At 49.1% G+C, this 21,305-nt stretch overlaps 3 protein-coding genes across 4 annotated transcripts in view; 2 read left to right on the forward strand and 1 right to left on the reverse strand.

Moving 5' to 3' along the window:
- The window catches only part of FAM20B (FAM20B glycosaminoglycan xylosylkinase), a 209,886-nt gene that overhangs the window by 94,491 nt on the left and 94,090 nt on the right, over window positions 1–21,305 (forward strand). The window lies entirely within an intron of this gene.
- Window positions 1–21,305, forward strand: part of RALGPS2 (Ral GEF with PH domain and SH3 binding motif 2) — a 79,453-nt gene that overhangs the window by 30,434 nt on the left and 27,714 nt on the right. The window lies entirely within an intron of this gene.
- Window positions 909–21,283, reverse strand: ANGPTL1 (angiopoietin like 1). The gene is made up of 5 exons (XM_056107320.1): window positions 21,190–21,283; window positions 15,574–16,417; window positions 5,913–6,106; window positions 3,067–3,337; window positions 909–1,582 (listed from the first exon to the last, which is right to left on the reverse strand). The coding sequence occupies exons 2-5, from the start codon at window positions 16,394–16,396 to the stop codon at window positions 1,395–1,397; spliced, it is 1,476 nt and encodes a 491-aa protein (XP_055963295.1). The 5' UTR covers window positions 16,397–16,417; window positions 21,190–21,283; the 3' UTR covers window positions 909–1,394.

Below are 21,305 nucleotides of genomic sequence, written 5' to 3' on the forward strand. Positions count from 1 at the left end.
TACCTGCTGTGCTATCGCTCCAGCCCCAAGGGAAAGTTCTTTAAGGCTCCTCTCTGATAGGGGTTGTGGGTATCTAAGTGAGGTCGTACGGTTTTGTCAATAAATGGAGCCCGAGGGAAGTTTTACTCAGAACTCAATATGACGGTTAGATACTGTTTCCTCCCGGAAATCTTAGAGCAGAGGGTTTTGACTGTGGAACGGTGGGAAAGGACCGCTGACCTATTACAAGAGGACCCAAGGTAGATGCAGAAGTGGTCGCTCCTTTTTCCTGGTAGTGGTATGTGGAGGTATGGTGGCAGGTCCCGACCCATGCATCGAGAAGTTGAAATGATTCTCACCTGATAAACCTGCTCTCAGGGACCATTAGTCTCAGACCTGTGATTTCTGATTGAATGGTTTGGTTTGGTTTGGTTTGGTTTTTTTGAGCAAAAGCCTGTTGGTGTTTCTGTCAAATTCACAGATCAAGTAGGGAAGATCAGCTCTAAGCTGCAAACATATTTCTGGAAGGAGTTTGTGAGGAGTTTAAGGCACACACTTTGGCTAATTCCAAGAGTGTAACCGGCCTTTCAAACTGGCCAACGCCCTGGGTGCCGGCCTGAAGAGTGTGCGTCTCTGAAGCTGTTCCCCAGGCCCCAGTAGAGGACGGTAGGGTCTGCAGAAAGCCGCTGGGCAGCTGGCCTGAAGGGCCAAGGTTAGCCAGACACCAGGGGTCAGTAAGTGAGGGGGAAGTATTAATGAACCAGTAGGCTTAGCCATAGGTACAGAGAGCCGCTGGGAATGCACTTTTGTATGTTTCAACATTTGGTTGGCATCTCGCACCTTAACCACATAGGTGGCTTTTGTGTCTAGCAGTCACACAGAGATAAGAATTTGAAGTAACTTTTATTCAATGCAAAATGTATTTTCTACCGGCAAAATGAGAGTTTCCCCTAATTTCCTGTCATTTTTTAAATAAAAGGCATTGTCTGAAATCTTCTAATTTTCCATTGCAAGAAGAAAGCTCTTAAGTACATTTTTAAGGATCTTAAACATGCCTTCAATTTTGATACAAAATAAAGCTAAGATTTGTCTTACTTCTTGGCAAATATTTACACTTGAGGAAACAACCTCGTCTGTATTTAGTTACTGTAATTTAAAACATACTTGATTTGTGAATGCAAATAATCTTCCAGAATATGCTGAGGGGAAATGAAGCTATACTCGTGTTCCCTTTCACGGGTGTGATAAAATTCACTTTAAAAACTATCTGTAGAAATTAATTGCACAGAAGAATCTATGGTAGCATGTACTTTTCTAGGACTGTGAAGATGCAGGTCTCTCTCTCTCTGTGTCTCTGTCTCTGTCTCTGTCTCTGCCTCTGCCTCTGCCTCTGGCCCTTCTTTTGGGATGGTTCCTCAGTCGATGGGCTTGATCATCATCTGGACCGCCTTGAGGGAGTAGGAGCCGCCTCTGTACTCAGCCCAGAAGATTCCGTCCTGGTGCTTGCTTCTGTAGTGGCCCCCTCTGTACCAGACGCCGTTGAGATTCGAGTGTGCGCACGCATTGTACCACCAGCCGCCTTTGTGGAAGTGGGCGCAGTTCCCTTGGGGAAAGAAAGAAAGGTTTCTAAGCGCAGGGCTGGTGTCACAGACCCTCAGCTAGCATCCGGTACCCGGTAGGTACCTTATTACCACAGTGGTGGGTTTCTCCCTGCTGCTACTGTGGCCTAAATATCGGCCACACAGTGAGCGAGCTCTCAGGTTGCCTCTTTTTTGAAACTTGCCCTTGACTTGCTTAATCCCAGCTTTTCATTTCTGAGTGGCTACTTTCGAAGGTAGCAAGGAAATAAGCGCAGCGAGTACTGAAGTATGAAATAGCGGAAGAAAAGAAGTTGCTAAAAATCAGTCAAGTTTGGGGAAAAAGCTATTCTCAAGATAGCAAGATACAGTACAGAGCAGCATTGCCCACACTCGAAGGCATTGTGGTCATTTTTCCCTTTTCCCTTCTTTTCATGCATGCGTTATGGTCTTTTCCCTTTTTTCTTTTTTTTCCAGTGGTTAAAATAAACTTAACACAGCTACCTAGATGTTGCTTTACCAAGATATGACTGAGTTAGAAAAATAAGTCCATTTCCAGTGGAATAGCTATAAGAGCCAAAGCCTGGATTTTTAAAAGTAAGAAAATTAAATTTAGATTTAAATTAAAAAGTGAGATAAAATTTAAATTTGATTATTTCTCACGATAGCCTGATTGACTCCTTGGGGTGGCGTCTTCTCCTTCAGCCTGAAGCCTCCTGTCTGCCGGCTCTCCCCATCATGGAGGAGTGTCTTTGCCCCACCTGCCCAGCGGCCTCCCTCCTCTTGAGTCATCCCAAGCCTACCTGCCAATAGCCGCCACCCCACAAAGATCATGTTGTCTCCTGTAGAGGGAACCCCAGGGACCAGGGCCTTAGCTCAGTGCTGGCCTCAGTGAGGATTAGACATGGGATTAGGCTACAGAGTTTTGTTTTATTTATTTTATTTTGGGGGCTTTTTGGGTAATGCCCGGCAATGCTCAGGGGTTACTCATGGCTCTGTACTCAGGATCACTCCTGGCGGTGCTCAGAAGACCCTATGGGATACTGGGGACCAAACCCGGGTCGGCCGCATGCAAGGCAAACCCCCTCCTTGCCATACTACCACTCGGGCCCCAAGAGTTTCATTTATAAGCAAATGAGTGATTGTCTGGTATGAGCAAGGTGAGAACCGCAGAACCCTGTACTTCAGTTGGCACATGGGGGGATGATGGGCTATCAAAGCTGTTCCTTTTGATAGGAAAGTCAGATATAGAAAGAGCATTCCAGAAAGTCATTCTGAACTCAGAGGGTATGTGGGGACACAGACGGACGGACACACACACACACACACACACATACACACACATACACACACACCCTTTCTAGACTCAAAGGGCATGTGGACCTTCCTCCCATGCTGTTTATGGCTGTATCCTTTAGTAACTTAATGTTACTTAATAACTTAATGTGTTTAGTGCATAGAAGGCAGAGGTCATTCTACAGAGACTGACCCTCTGTCCTTGCTCACTCACCTGTATACATGTCTTTGTCTCGGTCCAGTGTGGTGAACTGTTTGCCATTGTGCCACATCAGGGAATCCCCTGCATTTCCCTGGTACGTTCCCAGGCGAAGTCGATAGAATTCACTTTCGGGTTCCAGGCGAAAACTGCTGTATTCTGCATAGACTTTTTTATCACTCCAGTCTTCCAGTTCAATCAGCAGCTTATAATTGTCTTGAGTGCTGAGCCTGTAGATATTTTCCAAGCCCAGCCAGTATTCTCCATCAATGTTTCCGAACCCTTTCTGTTGACAGAGACCGTGTGTGTATCAGTGAGGGTCAGCATGTCAACTTCTATAGCTCAGTTTTGAACGGAACATCAAGAGTGGCTATTAAGTGATGACGTGAACCTTCATTGTCATAGGTCATCAGAGGCCCACAGAATCATTCTGTTTTGTTGAGCTGTTTCTTAATTAGTCAGTATTCATAAGCTAGTTTCAAACTCCTACATGTTGGGCCGAAAAGATAGCACGGCAGGGAGGGCATTTGCCTTGCATGTGGCCGACCTGGGTTCGATCCCCAGCATCCCCTAGGGTCCCCTGAGCGCCACCAGGAATAATTCCTGAGTGCAGAGCCAGGGGTAACCCCTGAGCATTGCCAGGCATGAAGCAAAATATAAAAAATTTTAAAAATTCTACACATAATTTCTGCAAAGGCAGAATAGAGCAAAACCCCTTCTGAATCACTCAGTTCTTTTAAAAGGGTCCCTAAGCTCTGTCTTCATCCAGAACCAAAATGTTTTTCTAACAGTTGCCGGTTGTCTTTCCCGTCAACAAAAAGAATATCTGATGCGATAATGGTCTTCGGATAAAGATAGTTGTATCTCTTTCCGAGCCAGTATGTTTCAAGTAAAATTAATAAAACAGGAGAAGCAAAATAGTTCTCATGGAAGTCCCCCTGGGAAAAGTCACAGTTGGGGTCTGGGAAGGTCCCCTTCAGGACACCCCATTGCACGTGTGCGTTTGCCTGTAGGATTCTGTGCCTGCTTTCTGCTCTCCCTGCCACCCTAGTGGCACCCTGAGGTCACACACACCTGGGGGAGGTGCTGCACACATTCTAATTGTAGTGGTGGCCAGGACCCCCACACAGGACTCTGAAGCACTGAGATCCCACGTACCATCGTGGTGCCGGGGGTCCCAGATAGCAGAGGCACATGGTTCCCCCGAGATGGATCTTGAGGCCTCCCCTAGCAAGTCTGATGCTTTTTTTTTCTTTTTCAGTCACACCCAGCGATGCTCAGGGGTTCTCCTGACTCTCTACTCAGGATCACTCCTGGCAGTGCTTGGGGGACCCTCTGGGATGCTGGGGATCGAACCCGGGTCGGCCGCGTGCAAGGCAGACGCCCTCCCTGCTGTGCTGTCGCTCCGGTCCAAGGCTGCTGCCTTGGCCACCGCGTTGCCCTGTGTTCCCCCAGTCAGCCTGATCCTTGAATTTTCCAGAAGGTTACGGTGCAGGTTCTTTGCCTGCTGGTTGCTTGTTTAGGCATTTACCTTAGGAAGTAGCAATACTCCCATCTGCTTCTCCGCTACCTGTAAACATGTCGCCTAAGAGAGTTGCTTTAGAACTTTGACCAGAGAACCATCTAGAAAGTATACTCTTCCCTAACAGCTCACTGCTATCCTTTAACTTACACCACTCAAATTAACTTGATGACATTTCAGTTTCATCTCAGTTTTATATTGGAAGGTTTTGGGGCCACACTCAGGGACTACTCTTGGCTGTATGCCTCAGGGGTCATTCCTGGTGGCGCAGGAGATTGAACTAGATTTGGCCAGGTGCCAGAGCCTTAACCCCAGTACTATCTCTCAGGCCCCCAAATGGGACATTTTAAAGGGAGACTACTTAATTACCCCTCCAGACTTAGTGTGCATGTTGTGATATGAAAACCTGGACACAACTTGGGGGCTGGAGGGATAGCACAGCGGGAAGGGCATTTTCCTTGCACGCGGCCAACCCGGGTTTGATTCCCAGCATCCCATATGGTCCCCCGAGCACCACCAGGAGTAATTCCTGAGTGCATGAGCCAGGAGTAAGCCCAGAGCATCGCCGGGTGTGACCCAAAAAGCAAAAAAAGAAAAGAAAACCTGGACACAACTTCTGTCCCAATAGCACAGTGTCTAATACCAGCTCAGAGCATGATAGCCTGGGGCCCCAGATGGATGTGGGCCATGGTGGGGCACATGACTTCATGTGCAAGGCTGTGGATTTAATCCTCAGCACCGCAGAATGGAACAGAAAAAAAAAAAGGTGGCATAATCATTAGAGGTCATTAGTTCTATAAAAGAGGTCCAGTTTTGGAAGTCCTCGTTTTTCCATATGCTTGATGACGAGGGTGATCATAAACCCCTAGGAAAAGTTGTCTTCTTAGAAAGCTGGGAGGATGAGTGTGAAGCTCTGAAAGCAGCCTTCTTTTTTTTTTTTTTTTTTTGCTTTTGCTTTTGCTTTTGCTTTTGGGATCATACCGTGTTGCTCAGGGGTTACTCCTGGCTCTGCACTAAGGAATTACTCCTGGAGGTACTCAGGGAATCCTGTGGGATGCCGGGGATCAAACCTGGGTCAGCCGCTTGCAAGGCAAATGCACTCCCTACTGTGCCATCACTCCGGCCCCCTGAAAGCAGCATCCTAAAGCCTATCTTTGACTTCCTTTGTAAGTTTGGTTTTGATGTTAGAACTGGAGATGAGACTTGTCTTTTTCACAAATGGTGATGGCAAGAAGCACGTGGACAGTCATGTTCAGCTGAGTCTGGTTTCTCGCCCAGAATGGCCGCAGTTGCGAGAGCTGCTACCTCCAGCTCCCGCGGGTCTGAGGCACCCACTTACCTTATAATTCTCCCAGTTTCTGAAGAAGTTGACAGAACCATCCATTCTTTTCTGAATGACAGTCCATCCCCCGGGATCCAGATTGTTCTCACACCACAACTGTGTGGGCCCGTTGCTGTTTTCAGGCTTAATCATGTAAATCCCGCTGACCGAATGCCCAGCGTCTTTCGCGTGCTGACAGTCTTTGAATGGTCCTGTCATTAAAAGAGCAATCACAGAGACTTCGTAGGAAAGGGGCTAAGGAAAATGTTTCTATACTCAGGCCAGAGAGAGAGTACAGCAGAGAGTACTGACTTGCTTTGCATGCAGACAACCTGGGTTTGATCCCCGGCACCCCTTAGGGACCCCTGCACCAGATGAGGAGTCATTTCTGAGCGCAGAGCCAGGAGTCAGCCCTGAGAATGGCTGTGTGGGACCCAAAAAGAAAAAAAAATCTAAATACCAACGCATTGCCAAGCCTTCTTTCTTCCTGACTTTATCTTTTCCTAACATAGAAACGCTGCAAGGCCCCTGGGTGCTGGTATACAAACATTGCTCAGGGTGCTTTTTTCCTTTGTCCCAAACAATAGTCCATAAGGCTGAAGTTGAGGAATGTTGGCAAAATGCCTTTCTGAAGCATCGTTTCCCTGCATATGACTAGTGATAATAATTTTCTTTTTCAGCTTACATAATAACCCTGTGATGGTTTACAGATGTTCTGTAGACGAAACAGTTAACTAGTGCGAGGTTTCGTGTGTGAGGAGATAATCAGCCCTCAGTCTAATCCATTCTTCCTCATCTCCGTGTCTGTCTTCTGACCTGCTTGAGAGAATCAACCTCATACTCTCTCTTTCCTCATTTATGGATTTTCCCCACAATTTCGGATCCAAAACTGATGTCTTCTACTTTTTCTATGACCCTCTTTTAGTTTCACCCTGCAACGCGTTGATCCTTTGTTCTTATTTTTTATTTATTTATTTAATTATTTTTGGGTCACACCCAGCGATGCACAGGGGTTATTCCTGGTTCATGCACTCAGGAATTACTCCTGGCCATGCTCGGGGGACCATATGGGATGCTGGGAATCGAACCCAGCTCGGGCCGCTTGCAAGGCAAAAGTTCTACCCTCTGCTATCGCTCCAGCCCCGTTCCTTTGTTTTTAAATAAGTACGCATTAATGATAACTGATTCAGAAATAGAGTAACTGCCCTAAGGAGATACTGGACCAAAAAACAAAAAAGATAGAGGATGGTTGTTTAAATTTCTATTCTGTTGGAATTTGGGGAGAGGGGGTGGGTTTGGGCCTCATCTGGTGGTACTTAGGGCTTGCTCTTGTCTCTGTGCTCAGAGATCACACCCGACAGTGCTCTAGGGAATATATGGGTTGCCAGGAATTGAACCTGGGTAAGCTCCTTCCCCAACGTGCTATCTCACTGGCCCTATGTTCGACAATTTTTAATTCTGACTTGTGTAATGTTTAGAATTCTGTGAAAGTATTTAGACAAGGAAGGTTCCTGCAAGAAGAGTTTGTACCATAACAGTGCTAGGATTGTTGAAACGGTGAAGAATGTGTTATCTCCCCCATGCCAAGTGTATGTAGGGCCCTGTTAGGCCCCTTTGGGGTGGACTTAATCTCATCAAATAAATACCTAGACAGTTACATCATTGGAGGGCTCGGGAGACGGTGAGCTCTTCCTTCTAGATTGCTCCTTGAGGACCAGCCTGGTTTGGGTTTTTTTCCAGCTTCATGTCATTGGTATTTTAACTATTAGTAGGCCATCAGTTGTTGAAGAGAATGGCTGCCTTGAGTTACCTTCTCATTTTAAGTACAAGGAAATCGAAAAATCACACACAAAGGTCAAGTGATCATCAGCTCACCGGTCAGGTTTTTAAGTTTCAGTGATCATTCTCTTTGTTTCCGATTTGTTTTGGGGCCACACCCCGTGGAGCTCAGGGTGTACTCCTGGCTCTGCACTCGGGGATCACGTCTGGCAGTGCTCAGAGGACCATGGAGGGTGCCAGCGAGTGAACCCGTACAGGTGCCCTGCCCACTGTACTATCTCTCCAGTTCTAGCTGCAAATTTTTGAAAATTAGAACACAGTGACTCTAAGACTGCTTGTACGAGTCAGAAAACTTGTCCAGGAAGCTGGCTTAGAGGTTGGGGCACAGGCTTTGCATACAGCAGGCCTGGGTTCCAACCCCAGCCCCACCATGGGCAAACCCCCAAGAGAGTACTCTGGAGCACTGCCAGGTAATGACCCTGGCTGGGGGAGAAAAGAGTACTCTCTTGGGTAACTTTTTTTTTTACCAGAGTAATCAAAGATTACCAATTTTTTTTATTGGTCCTAGAGTTTCAATTTCATTCGTCTTTTTTTAGTTCTCTTCTGAGACTTTCTGTCTTGCATTGTGAATGTATTTTCCTGTGAGCTATGATAATTCGCATTTTGTCTTGGGGCGACCTCGGGGAGGTAGCATGGGGAGGGTAACGCAAGGCATCTTCGGGGTTGTTCTGTGGTACCCCTTGTCCTCCCGAGTTTTGCCAGGTGCATCCCTTGAGGACCCTGAGCATCACCAAGTGGCCTGGTGGTCCCCTCCACCACAGGACCTGAGAGCACTGCATCCTCGGTCCCTTGCATGGAACTGCTCCCAGGCTGGCCAAGGATCACCAGGAGTGGTCCCGGGACCACCCCCTGAGCCCCACTTGGGAGGTCCCCCAACCCCCAGCAAAATTTTTGTGATCCTTCCTTTCCTAGTTGCTGATCGTGACCAAATTGTAGTTGCTTATTTGGTGATTCGAGCACCTTATTTAATAACTAGATGAGTATTCATGCATTTACTCACAGATGCATATATATCATTTCTGCTGGAGAGAAGTCATAGTCCAGTAGAACAAAACATTGCATTCTGCAAAATCACGCTCTTAAAGTCACAGCTGATGGTAGCTGTTAGCACACTTTGCCTTTAGCCGCAGTTGTTCGTGACAGGGAACATTAATATGCTGGGGTGGAGGGTGGGGGGCTACGCGATGCCATCTCTCTGTGTTACTGATGTTGTTTGGCATTTTCTGCCATCACATCTGAGCTGCTTCACAGGAGAGAAAGATGCTCGCGAGGACGGGGGTTAAGGCAGTTGCCTTGTGTGTGGGCCCGCCTGCGTCCAAGCCCCAGCAGTGCCTGACTCCTGTATGCAGAACCAGGAGCAAGCCCTGAACGTAGCTGGGTGTGGCCCCCAAACAGGGGCAAGGCAGAGAAGGGTGCAGAGGCTGCCTTTGAGAATGGGTTGCACTTAAATGCGGGAGTGATGGGAAAGGGAAGGTGAGGTATGATTTCTAGGTCCAGCTGTGATTATTCTGTGCACTATAATAGTTATCTTTTACCAGCAGAATCTCCCCATGGGGCAGGAGCTAAGTCTGGGTGGGGTCGTCACAGTTGAAGCCCAGTCAAGCACTCCAGTATGTAAGAAATGTCATTTTCTGGAGGCCGGAGAAGTAGCACACTGAGTCGGGCACATACACTCTTTGCACGCAGGTTTGGTCCTAACCCAGGTTTGATTTTGGCTCCCTAAAGCCATGCCAAGACTTGAACTGAACTCAGAGCCAGGCGTAGGCCCTCAGCACGGCCAGTCGTGCCCCACCTCAAAAATAAAAAAAGAAAGAAAGAAAGAAAGAAAGATTATTTTCTCTTCTCCGCTGGCTAGAAGCTATTTTCGGATCAAGGGGTAGAGAAACAGCCTTTGACTCTAGCCAGAAGCCGGGGAAGTGCAAAGCCTTTGTTGGAAGAGCGTGGGGGCTTGGGGATAACGGCTAAGAAAGAGCACCTCAAGGTCAGTAGTGTAGGGGGTCTCCCCCAGGCTGCCTGTGGCTGACACGGTCTTTAGAATTCAGTGGGCAGAGAAGTTCAACGTTTTCCACCTCTGCTACAGTGGCCGAAGGGGGTAGGAGCTCTGAGTACGCCTCAGGCTTGAGACTGAGGTCTCAGTGCTGCAAATTCAAGACACTGTCTTTCTGGCTGTTTTCCGGTTTTCTCCTTCAGAAGCATCAACTATCTGAGGAGCATGATCTTACATTAACATCTCTTTGTTGGGGCTGAGCGATAGTACAGCAGGTAGGGCGTTTGCCTTGCACGCGGCCGACCCGAGTTCCATTCCCAGCTTAAATATCTGAAAATATTAATATTCCCAGTTTGGAATGGAACTCGACTTCCATTCCCAGCTTAAGTATTCCCATATGGTCCCCCAAGTACCGCCAGGAGTAATTTTGAGTGCAGAGCCAGGAGTAACCCCTGTGCATCGCTGGGTATGACCCAAAAAGAAAAAAAATAAAATAAAATCTCTTTGTCTTGGCCCAGAGTGGCAGCACCGGAGCTTGATCCCCAGTGCTGCATCAGGCCCCTGATCCCACGAGTCATCTCTCAGTACAGAGCAAGAACACTGCCCGGTGGGGCCCCAAAACAAGTAAAACCTATATCTCTTCCCCCACCCCTGCTTTTTGGGTCACACCCAGCAATGCTCAGGGGTTCCTCCTGGCTCTGCACTCAGGAATTACTCCTGGTGGTGCTTGGAGAAGCATATGGGATGCTGGGAATCGAACCGAGGTCAGCCACGTGCAAGGCAAACGCCCTACGCGCTATACTATCGTTTCAGCCCCCAAAGCTTACGTCTCTTAATGTATTCCTTAGTGTTTAATGGCCACAGGAAATGTTTTGGTTTTTGTACACTTACTTTTCTTAGGAGTTCGCTTACTCCATGAATGTCCTCTTTGTACACTTTTGAGAATAGATTTGACAGTTTACGTGTTAGAGGAAGTACGTGAACTGGATTTCGTTGGGTTACTTGAAAGGTAGCTTTTGAATGTTGATGGCGTATTTGTAAAATTCTATTTGTTCCTTTGCTGCTATTTAATGGGCCTCCAGATATTTAAGCAATGTGGAGAGTAATAGATTTTCTAAATCCAAATTTGATTTGATAAAACTGTGCAAATTTTAAATAATCTTCATCTTTAAGTTTCAACCCATTACTTTGGTGTGGGCTTCCTATTTATAATTTGGATACCTATAAGATTTAGTTGATATAGAAACTTGGGAACATTTAGTTGAAATCCTTTTCCAGAACATCTGGATAACATTAACATGGCTTATAGTTACTTTCTCCTTCTCAGTAAGGTAGTATTAGAATTTAGCGCTTATTTATGTTTCTAAATAAACCATTAACCTTAGTCCAGTGTATGTTGTTGATCTTGGCAGAAATCTTTTCTCTTTATTATTTGCATATCATACTTTCTAAAACTCTAGCATTAGATTGTAAATTATTCTTACCAAATGTTTGTTGCTTTCTTTGCAACACTTTTAAAACAATGTTTAGTGAAAATTTCTCAATGAGAAGTAACAGTGATCAGCTCTCTTTTCAAGCAGTCTTCTCTGAATTGCTTGTGTGTTATCAGAAACAAATGGAGTGATACAAGATTCAGAAATCAGTTTGTGATGGTTGAAAAGTTTAGACTGGATATGCCTGTCTCTTCAAATAGGCATTGAGTGAGCCTGAAATCCTCATCTTCCGTCACCTATAATTAGATTCTTCTCAAGGAAGGAGACTGGAATTCTGTACATTGGCTTTATTTTTTAATTGTATTCATTTTGGTTTTGGGGGGCCACACCCAGCATGCTCACAGCTTATTCCTGGGTCTGTGCCCGGGGATCATTCCTGGCAATGCTCAAGGGACCAGGGTGGTGCCAGCCAGGGTTCAAATCTGGATGAGCTACATCCAAGGCAGGTGCTTGACCCACTATACTTTTCATTTTGGCCCTAGTACATTGACTTTATTTTTATCTATTTATTTTTGCTTTTTGGGTCATATCCAGCGATCCTCAGGTTCCTCCTGGCTCTGCACTCAGGAATCACTCCTGGTGGTGGTGGGGGAACCCTATGGGATGCCGGGCATCGAACCCAGGTTGGCGCGTGCAAGGCAAACACCCTACCAGCTGTACTGTCTGTTCGGCCCCACTACATTGACTTAGAGGCTCAATCTCTCTTCCTCAGTTGTCTGGGTAAAGTCTGTTTAGAGCCCCCCATTGAGAGGGAAAGTCTTGCCCTTATTGTCGTGGAGTTTTTCATTTGTTTTCTGACTTGGTTTCCATCCTGTGCTCTTTGTAATAAGAAAAACAAAGGCAACCAGTATTGAGGGCAGAAAAATCATGGGTTGGCTGGTAAACTCCTAAGAAACTCAGCTTTCAGTGGGGCGTGAAAGATTCTGGAACTATTCAGCCGCATTTGTGGAGATAGAAGCATGAGACAGATATATTAGGGGTTCGGGGTGGGGAGAAGGGGGCCAAGGAAAGAGGAAGGGGCACACGGCAACTGGAGTGCACACTCTATGGAGACACCCACCCTGAGACAAATATTTTCTTTTTTGTGGGGGAGGGCTTTTTGGATCACACCCGGCTATGCACGGGGGTCCCTTCTGGCTCTCCACTCAGGAATTACTCCTGGCAGTGCTCAGCAGACCATATGGGATGCTGGAAACCGAACCCGGGTCGGCCGTGTGCAAGGCAAACGCCCTACCCGCTGTGCTATCGCTCCAGCCTCCCCCCCCCAGACAAATATTTCTAAAGAACAGATTCTCTGTTTAAACTGCAATTAACATCCTGAGCTCATATTTAAATTACTGAAAAACGCACAAATATTTCATAACTGGTTAATAGAATCATTTAATAGCCCTTTGCTTAATGCGATTTTGTTTCTTTGTTTTAGTTTTAGTTAAATATAAGTGTTCCATTGAAACCAGTTGTATCTTCAAAACTAATAGGAAACAGCATAATTGAAAATAAGCCTGTTCCCTACTAAAAAAACATACTTTTGGTTTCTAATGATGACTTTTCCAATTTAACTTTTTAAGCTTACCTCCTGTGTCCCCGTGCACAGCAGAGGCAAGGCGCAGGTGGGGGAGTGTAGCCCCACAGTGCAGTAACTGACACTGGGCAGGCCACACACAGAGTATTTTCTTGTGCCTTCACCTCTCAGTTACCCAACAGTCAGCTCTGCACATGAGACTCTGGGCCTGGAGGAGCCTCCAGGAAGAACCTGGCTCGCCGGCACTCTGGGTCCCAGCCTGACACTGGGCTCTGCACCAGGAAGGAGCTTGCATTTTATTTTTATTTATTTTTCCTTTTTGGGGTCACACCCAGCGATGCTCAGGGGTTATTCCTGGCTCTGTATTCAGGAATCACTCCTGGCGGTGTTCGAGGGACCCTATGGGATGCCGGGGATGAACCCGGGTTGGCCGCATGCAAGGCAAACGCCCTCCCCGCTGTGCTATCGCTCCAGCCCTGGAGCTTGCATTTTGAAGACCCATTTCTGCAAGGCATGAGAGAGTAAAATGGGTCAGGTGCTTTCCTTGCATACAGCTAACTCGAGTTCGATTCCTGAGCACAGAACTAGGAGTAAGCCCTGAGCACTATGGATGTGGCCCCCAACTAAAATAATAATAATAAAAACATTTGGAAAGGTGTAATATTTTCTTTCAGAAACAACCTATATGGGGGGCTGGAGCAATAGCATAGTGGGTAGGGCATTTGCCTTGCACACGGCCGACCCAGGTTCAATTCCCAGCATCCCATGTGGCCCCCCGAGCACCGCCAGGAGTAATTCCTGAGTGCAATTCCAGGAGTAATCCCTGAGCATCACCGGGTGTGACCCAAAAAGGAAAAAAAAATTGTATCTTCAAACTGCAGTGCTGGGTAAAAGATCTGTGTTAATTAGATGCTCACAGGAAATGCAGCGGTATAAAAGGGCAGCAAACAAAACACCTACCCCCAGTGGACTGTTTCAGTGTTTGCTTTATGTTTGCTTGCTTGGTTGATGTTTCATTGGCCAGGTGGCCTGGTCACCCCACTAATGATTCTTGGCCACCTCGGCTGGTGGTTCAGAGCAAGGACCTGATGATGCAGTGCTTCTTGGCCCTGCTGTGCTGGGGGTTATCCAGACCACCTTAGCAGTGCCCAGGGATCAAAGCAGGACCAAGAGCTTGCGGGACAAGCACCCCAGCCTCTGTGCTCTCGCTCCAGCCCTTCTCAGCCCCCAGAGGCTGAGCACTGTCCACCCAGATTGACCCTGGTAAGCTGCTTAAGACATTGAAATGGGGCTGGAGCAATAGCACAGTGGGGAGGACATTTGCCTTGCATGCGGCTGACCCGGGTTCGATCCCTGGCATCCCATAGGGTCCCCAGAGCACCGCCAGGAGTGATTCCTGAGTGTATGAACCAGGAGTAACGCCTGTGCATCGTCGGGTGTGACCCAAAAAGCAAAGAAAAAAAAGTGGATTTCCTTCCCGGAGTATTCGGGATGCCAGGGAGACAGACACGCAAGGAAATCCCAGGGCACTGTGATTTGGGGGTGCTCAGACTCAGCGCTAGGGTGGGAAGAGTGCCATCCGCACGTGTTGGCTTGACTCTGGGGGCCATAACATCCCAGGCGGCACTTGGGGTTCGTCTTGTACCCCACTGGGTGGCTAGTTAAGCTGGGAGGCAGTGGCAACAGATGCTGGGCCGGCACTGACCAGAAAGACAGTGTCAGCTCCACGCCGGAGCCTCCTGAGCCACATGGGAGGTGTATGCATGTGGACATGTTTTCAGAGTCTGCAAACATGTTTCAAAATCAGTTCCTCGCAGAAAACCCTTTCAGCCAGAGGAGGAAGAGAGCCATAGAGACTCTGCGGAAGAAGGAAGACTTAGCGTGAGCGTGTTCTACTGGGGACAGGGGCGGAGGGGGGCACAGTAGAATACGGAGCCCTGCTAGGAGACATCATCCCCATAGGATGTTTCTTGCATGTCTGTGTTGTCTCTGAGGCTATTTCTTAGCCTGTGTGCAATCTTTGCATTACGCGAATGAGTAGAATTTATTTACCTTTAGACTGCTTTTGAGCATTTGGGTATTTTTTTTCCTTCACTCTAAAGAAGCCTTTTTGTAGATTTCGGGAGAATGGCAAAAGGGAATACAAATACCGGAAAAATTGCATGCACTTACAAAACTGCAGCAAAGATGAATTATTCATCTTTATATTCAAGACCGGGCACTGATAAGGAGTGACGGGAAGAGAGTGTGACATTAAAGAGAAGTAGGGATACTGGGACCAGGATATGGTTTTGGTTTTATAATATCAGTGAAGTGGTTTATACTTGCATGGGTACAGATTAAAACTCGGAGTTGATTTCCCCTTGAAAACTGGGCAGAGGGGGCTGGAGCGATAGCACAGCGCGGAGAGCATTTGCCTTGCACACGGCTAACCTGGGTTCGATCCCCGGCATCCCATAGGGTCCCCCGAGCACAGCCAGGAGTGCAGAGCCAGGAGTAACCCCTGAGCATCGCTGGGTGTGACCAGAAAAAGCAAAAAAGCAAACTGGGCAGAGGAGTGTTCCTCTCAGGACTGGGGGCAGGAGCCTCTGGACTTTTCGGACACGTTTTCAAGCCCGAACCATGGGCCCAAGCGTTCTGGCCATGTGCAGTGACGGAGAGGGACCAGGAGACCGCCTGGGACGGGCTGCAGGAGTAAGAAGGCAGATGAGTTCTTTGGAGGAGGCCAGGGTCACGGATCCTTCTAGAACATGACCCGCTGGAGGTTGGGCAGGGGCTGCTCCTGTCTCAGTGGGCACGACTTTGTAAGAAAGGGGGCGGGGTGGGGGGCTCACTCACCTTCGTTGATGAACGTTACCGGGGGGATCTTGAACGGGCTCTTGGTGGGTGCCGTGGCCACGTCCGGAGGCGGCACGAGGTCTCGGGGGTCGCCCGGGTCCCTCTGTATCTCGTTGCCACCCAGCAGGCCGGGGGTGTACTGGTGGCCGTTGGCGCTGTGCCGCGGCACCACCTGCACGAGCGGCGGCGCGGCGTGGGGGTCCCGCCGGGCGAAGACGCGCAGGCACTGCTCCTCCAGCAGGCTGATGGTCAGCGACTGGTTGTTGACGAGGTCGGTGAGCGACGCGTACTTGGCCTCCAGCTCGCGGTACCTGGCGGCCATCCGCAGCATCTCGGTGGTGGCGTTGAGGATCCTGTTCTCCAGCTGGGACAGCTCCAGGGAGTTGTCGCGCTTGCGGATGATCTCGTGGAGCAGCTGCATGTAGAGCTGCGTCACGCGCGAGTTCATGTTGCGGCTCTCCTTGCGCAGCAGCTTCACCTCGTTGACGATGTTGCCGTCCACGTCCACCACCAGCTGCAGGACGTCGATCTCCCGCTTCTGCCGGGACAGCACATCCTTGAGGTTCTCCAGGTCCATGCGGGTGATCATCTCCTTGAGGGCGCCCGCGCCCTGCCCTTTGGTGTTGACGCAGATGGGCCCCGTGATCTTCTGCTCGGGGACCAGGAAGGTGTAGGAGCACTTCTTGCCTTCCTCCTTGCCGTCGAGGGCCCGCGGGTATCGCCGCGGAGTTGTCTTTTTGGCCTTAAGCTGGCCGCCTCTGCCAGGCCTGGCGCCCAGGAGCAGAAAGAACAGCACGCCCAGGGCCCAGAGACCCGCCTTCATCTTGGAGGAGGTGGACGGAGGCTTTCGAAGAACAAACCAAGGAAGGGGCAAAAGCACAAAGAATTAATCTCGGGTTCGTGTCAGGCACGACTCAAGAGCGTCTAACAGGAAAGGTGTGACTCACTGTGTGTCAGAATCAACATTTCTGAAAGCCGTTGTCAGTACTGGGGCCTTCATAGTTCTGCAGGCTGCAGAGTCTTTTGCAACTGCCCCCAGTTGGTGCTTTTGGGGGCTCCCTTGCCCCCCCATGAATAGTAGGTTGGGTGAGAGGCCATTCCCCAGCATTGCTGGCTGCTGTCAGGGCTCTGCAGAGCCCCTGGGGTCTCCCCATGGCACACCCCAGAGATCCAGCGGCAATGCATCATGTGCTCATCCCTGACAATAGCTTCTGGTCCCTATTGCTCAATTTCTACTCTGCAGTTTCCATGAAATGGATGCTCTCGGCCGTCTATTTTACCTGACAGACTGAAGAACCATTGCTAGGGCAATCTAAACCCCCAGTTTTCATCCTGCGCTGCGTGGTTGGTTTTTGCAGTGTGCCCTTGGGGATTTGGAGCAGGTGTTCGTAGCCAGAAAGGTAAGAGTTACTACTGTAGGTGACGATGTTTCCTAGGCCCTCATCAGCTAGCCGTTCCAAGCCTCTCCTCACAAAAGTTCTGCTGAACTTCAGCAAAACTCTCCCTAGTCATGTGGCACTTTCACCAAGGGACAAAATGGCGTGTGACTGAATGTGCCTTGGACTGCACCTTGTTCAAAAGCCACGAGCCAGACCTCACACTGGGTCTCTGTGTCCAAGCAGTGTCATGTGTGCTGGTCGGGGCCCGTCCCTGCTGTGACCGGGGAGGACTTCCTCCCCTCTGCAGTGGTTTCTGGTAGGGACTCCAAGCCCAGGGACTGGGTAAGGTGTCCCTCTCCCAGGCCCACGACCAGGCTGCCCGGTACCACCAACCCACCGCCTCCCTCTCTCCACAAGAAGACACTTCCTTTTTTTTTTTTTTTTTTTTGCTTTTTGGGTCCCACCCAGCGATGCTCAGGGTTCCTCCTTGCTCTGCACTAAGGAATGACTCCTGGCAGTGCTCAGGGGACCCTATAGGATGCCAGGGATTGAACCTGGGTCAGCCGCGTACAAGGCAAATGCCCCCCCCCCCACTGTGCTATCGCTCCAGCCCCGAAGATGCTTTCCTGACCCACTCGCACCCAGTTCCTGCTTTCTCCTGGGTACCTGCCTTGCCACGGTCCCGGGTGCTGGTGCTTGCTGAGTGCCCTCCTGCCCACATCAAGCCCTCACGTCTCTGCCAGCCTCCACGGTCGGATGATTGCAAGCCCCATTCTTGGGTGCCAGGACTGCCCGCCCGAGGCCCACAGAGGCCTGCGGCGTCTAGAGGCGGAGCCGGGATGTGACCCCAGGCGGAAGACTCCAGACTCAGTGTTCTTAATTAGCCGCTTGAACCGCAGCCAGCCAGACAGCCACTTGTCTGTCACCAGCTCCCAAGTGAACCCTTGTACCCAGGATTTATGTCACGCTGGACTGCTGTTTGCTGCTGGTGTGCACGTGCCATCTTGCAGGAATGAGGTTCTGGAGAAGACTAGTACTCGGGCGGGATTCAGATCCGCTGCTTGACCCACTTCGAGACCTGAAAGTTCCACCTCGAGCGCCTAAGAACTACCCGAAGCTTTAATTCGGTTCCTGGTTTGCTTCGCTCTGTGTTGACCGTCACTAATCAAGCAGAAGTATGTGGGTTGTTTTTGTTGGGATGTTTCCATCCCTTTTTTTGGGTCACACCCAGCGATGCTCAGGGGTTACTCCTGGCTCTGTACTCAGGAATCACTCGTGGCGGTGCTTGGGGGACCTTATGGGATGCTGGGAATCGAACCCAGGTTGGCCGCGTGCCAGGTCAACGCCCTCCCCACTGTGCTATCACTCCAGCCTCTCTTTCCATCCTTTTTACACCCCAAAGTTCACCGTTCCTTACCACGCCTCTGCATTCCCTCTGTTGGTTGACATTCTAAACGTTGCCCGTGAACCTTTCAGCCTCGGCTCAAAACGACCAGGACCGCATAAGGCCGGGCTCCCGATGGGCTGTGTTTAAGATCGTGAGTCTTTTCAGCGCGGCTTGTTAATGAGGACCAGAGAGCGTGAAGAGGGATGCTCTTACAGACACAATCAAGAGAGAAGGGAGAAGCGTGTTCACTGATGGCCTCAGCACTCCTGAATGAGTTTTCCTACAGTTCCTCTAGTTGACTGAGAAGTCAGCCCTGAAGAGTCTGCAGGACTAAGTCTACTCGAGTCACCCCTGCCCCAAAGCCGTCAAAAGGTTCCTCATGGTATTTATGGATTCAGGGAATTCACTGTGGCTGATCAACAAGCTGAGGACAGGATGAGAGAATCTTCGGCCTCCTTCCAACAGTAACTTGGAGCTCCTCGCCTCTCATTTCCCTTTAATCAAAAGTGGAACCTCTGTGCTCACAAGATTGTCCCATTCATCTTCTCCAAAATGACCTCCCCGAGTCCAGGAAAATTCAGAAAGTGTCGTGAAACTTGAAAAGGACTCTTCTGTTTTGACCAAACATCTTGTACCCCTCCCACACAGCTTTTCATGCAGTAGCTGAGAACATGTTACCCGGGAATGCGATCATGTCTGCCTCGGTGTTGTAATGGAGGAAAAAAGCTCCCAAAAACCTGGAACCTGGGGCTGGACCGAGAGCACAGCGGGGAGGGCGTTTGCCTTGCACATGGCCGACCCGGGTTCGGTCCCCAGCATCCCATAGGGTCTCCCGAGCACCACCAGGATTGATTCTTGAATGCAGAGTCAGGAGAAACCCCTGAGCATCGCCGAGTGTGACCCCCCCCCCCAAAAAAAACAACCAGGGACCAGGGCTTAGTTTGACCTGGGGGTTTGGCACCCCCCCCCCAAAAAAAATAAAAACTGGGACCAGAGAGAGAGCACACAGAGATTAAGGTACTTCCCTCGTATGCCAACCCCAGTTCGCTGCCCAGCACTGCATGTGGTTCCCTGAACACCGACGGGTGTGGCCCAGAGCACAAAATCACCTACTGCAAATCCGGATTCTGTGGCAGTTGCTTCTTTATGGTACCTCTGCCTTAAACTCTTCATGGGCTTCTGTACAATTAGCGCATATGATAAATCCTTGTCTAGTTTTGTGGGTTTTTTTTAATCACTACAGTTCGTTCCCTTATCTTTATATAGAAGTCTGACTTTGTCATCAGACCTAAGGCAGAATAAGGCATTGGTTAAGTAGTAGGTAGATAGGCCACATCATGAGGAAAGAGCAGGCTTAACATACGCTCACTGTCACCTTGTCTGCAAACATTCTCTCATTTCATATTTTCCCACGTGTTCAGCTTTAAAAGTGAAAGATCCATAAATCTGCGTTACCTCATAAAACCTTTCTGTATATGTTAAAATTTTCCTAGGTCTCAGGAGAATGTTATAAATTAGTTACAGTATAGCTGAAGTTTAAATCTAAGCCGGTGCGGGGTGGCTTTGGGGAGGGGTAGGGGGAAGTCTTGCAAACTTTGGGCTAATTTCATAGCTGCTGCCAGCCGGGGGGGGGGGGGGGGGAGAGACAAAATGTCTGAGAGGGTCTTTACGTGGCTTTGTTACTCCCTGGAAACTGCGAGAGACCAGGGTCTTGAGCTTGCTGGGAAGTACGTCTGGAAAGAGACTTGTTTGATGGGGCTGGAGTGATAGTCCAGTGGTTAGGGCATTTGCCTTGCACGCAGCCAACCCAGGTTCAATTCCCAGCATCCCATAGGATCCCCCAAGCACCGCCAGGAGTGATCTTGAGTGCAGAGCCAGGAGTAACTCCTGGCATTGCTGGGCATAACCCAAAAAGCAAAAAAACAAAAAGAGAGAGATTTGTTCGAGTTGTTTAAGGGAAGGGCAGTGTCCTCTGCGTGTGATCTGTGGGTCCCAAGTGACAGGCTTGCACTGTCTCTGGCCCTCAGAATAAAATACTTACAGAAACATCTTGTATATCATTGCTGTAAACAGGCTCAATATTGGGTCTTTCGGTTATGTTTAAATCGTTGGTGCTTCCGGGCTTTTGCCTGTTGGTTAACGCTAGCGACTCAGAGGACACTTTTGTCATTTTTATTTACTTCAGTGCAATCGGGTCTTCCTTTTTTAAAAATGTCCTACTGATTTGACCTTTCCAAGTAATGCCATTTGTTGCAGGTCTCATTTGTTAGCCCGTTTAAATGGTTTTTACTGGTCCACCAGAAAAAGGAAAAGAAAATTGCAATTTTGAGCTGTAGCAAGAAATACCAGAGATTTCTCTGAAATTCTTACAAGGAATTCTACTTACGATTCAGTTCTACAGGAGGAGTTGTCAGAGCCGTTATTCTGGATTCGATTAACTGTTTGCAGGCTCTCCCGCGTTCTTTGACAGCACCCGTAAATCTCCGTGGCGCTCACACATGCCCTGCTGTTTCCTTTCGTTTGTCCCCTTTGTTTTGAATTGCTCATCTATTGATTCTGGGCATTTAACGGTCGGTGGTTGAAAGTTGTCTCCTGTTTTCCCAAGCCCAGCCCTGTGCCTCGTCTCTGTCTAAGCCTTCAGACCCTCCGCCGACCAGTGCTCACCTTGGAGCAGTTTCCACAGGAAACTGCAAAGCCAAACCTATTTCGGATGAGATCAAATGTTTTCCAGAACTCTCCCAGTCCAAACTACAAGATTCTGACATTTCTGCAGGAAACGCGAGGGACGTTTCCAGAAAACTGCATCCCCACAGTGAATAAGTGGAAGGCAGAGAAATAAGAGCGAAGTACCTTTCCGCACTCACGGCTCCCGTGCTACTCAGCAGAGTGGGCGCTCGGCGTGGGCCGCCAGGGGCAGCGACATGGCTGGAGGTGGCTGTGGGGTACGGCTCGCTCCCCACTCCCCA

This window comes from Sorex fumeus, unplaced genomic scaffold (genome assembly GCF_029834395.1).
Source record: "Sorex fumeus unplaced genomic scaffold, SorFum_2.1 ptg000161l, whole genome shotgun sequence".
In the NCBI taxonomy this organism is placed as follows: domain Eukaryota; kingdom Metazoa; phylum Chordata; class Mammalia; order Eulipotyphla; family Soricidae; genus Sorex; species Sorex fumeus.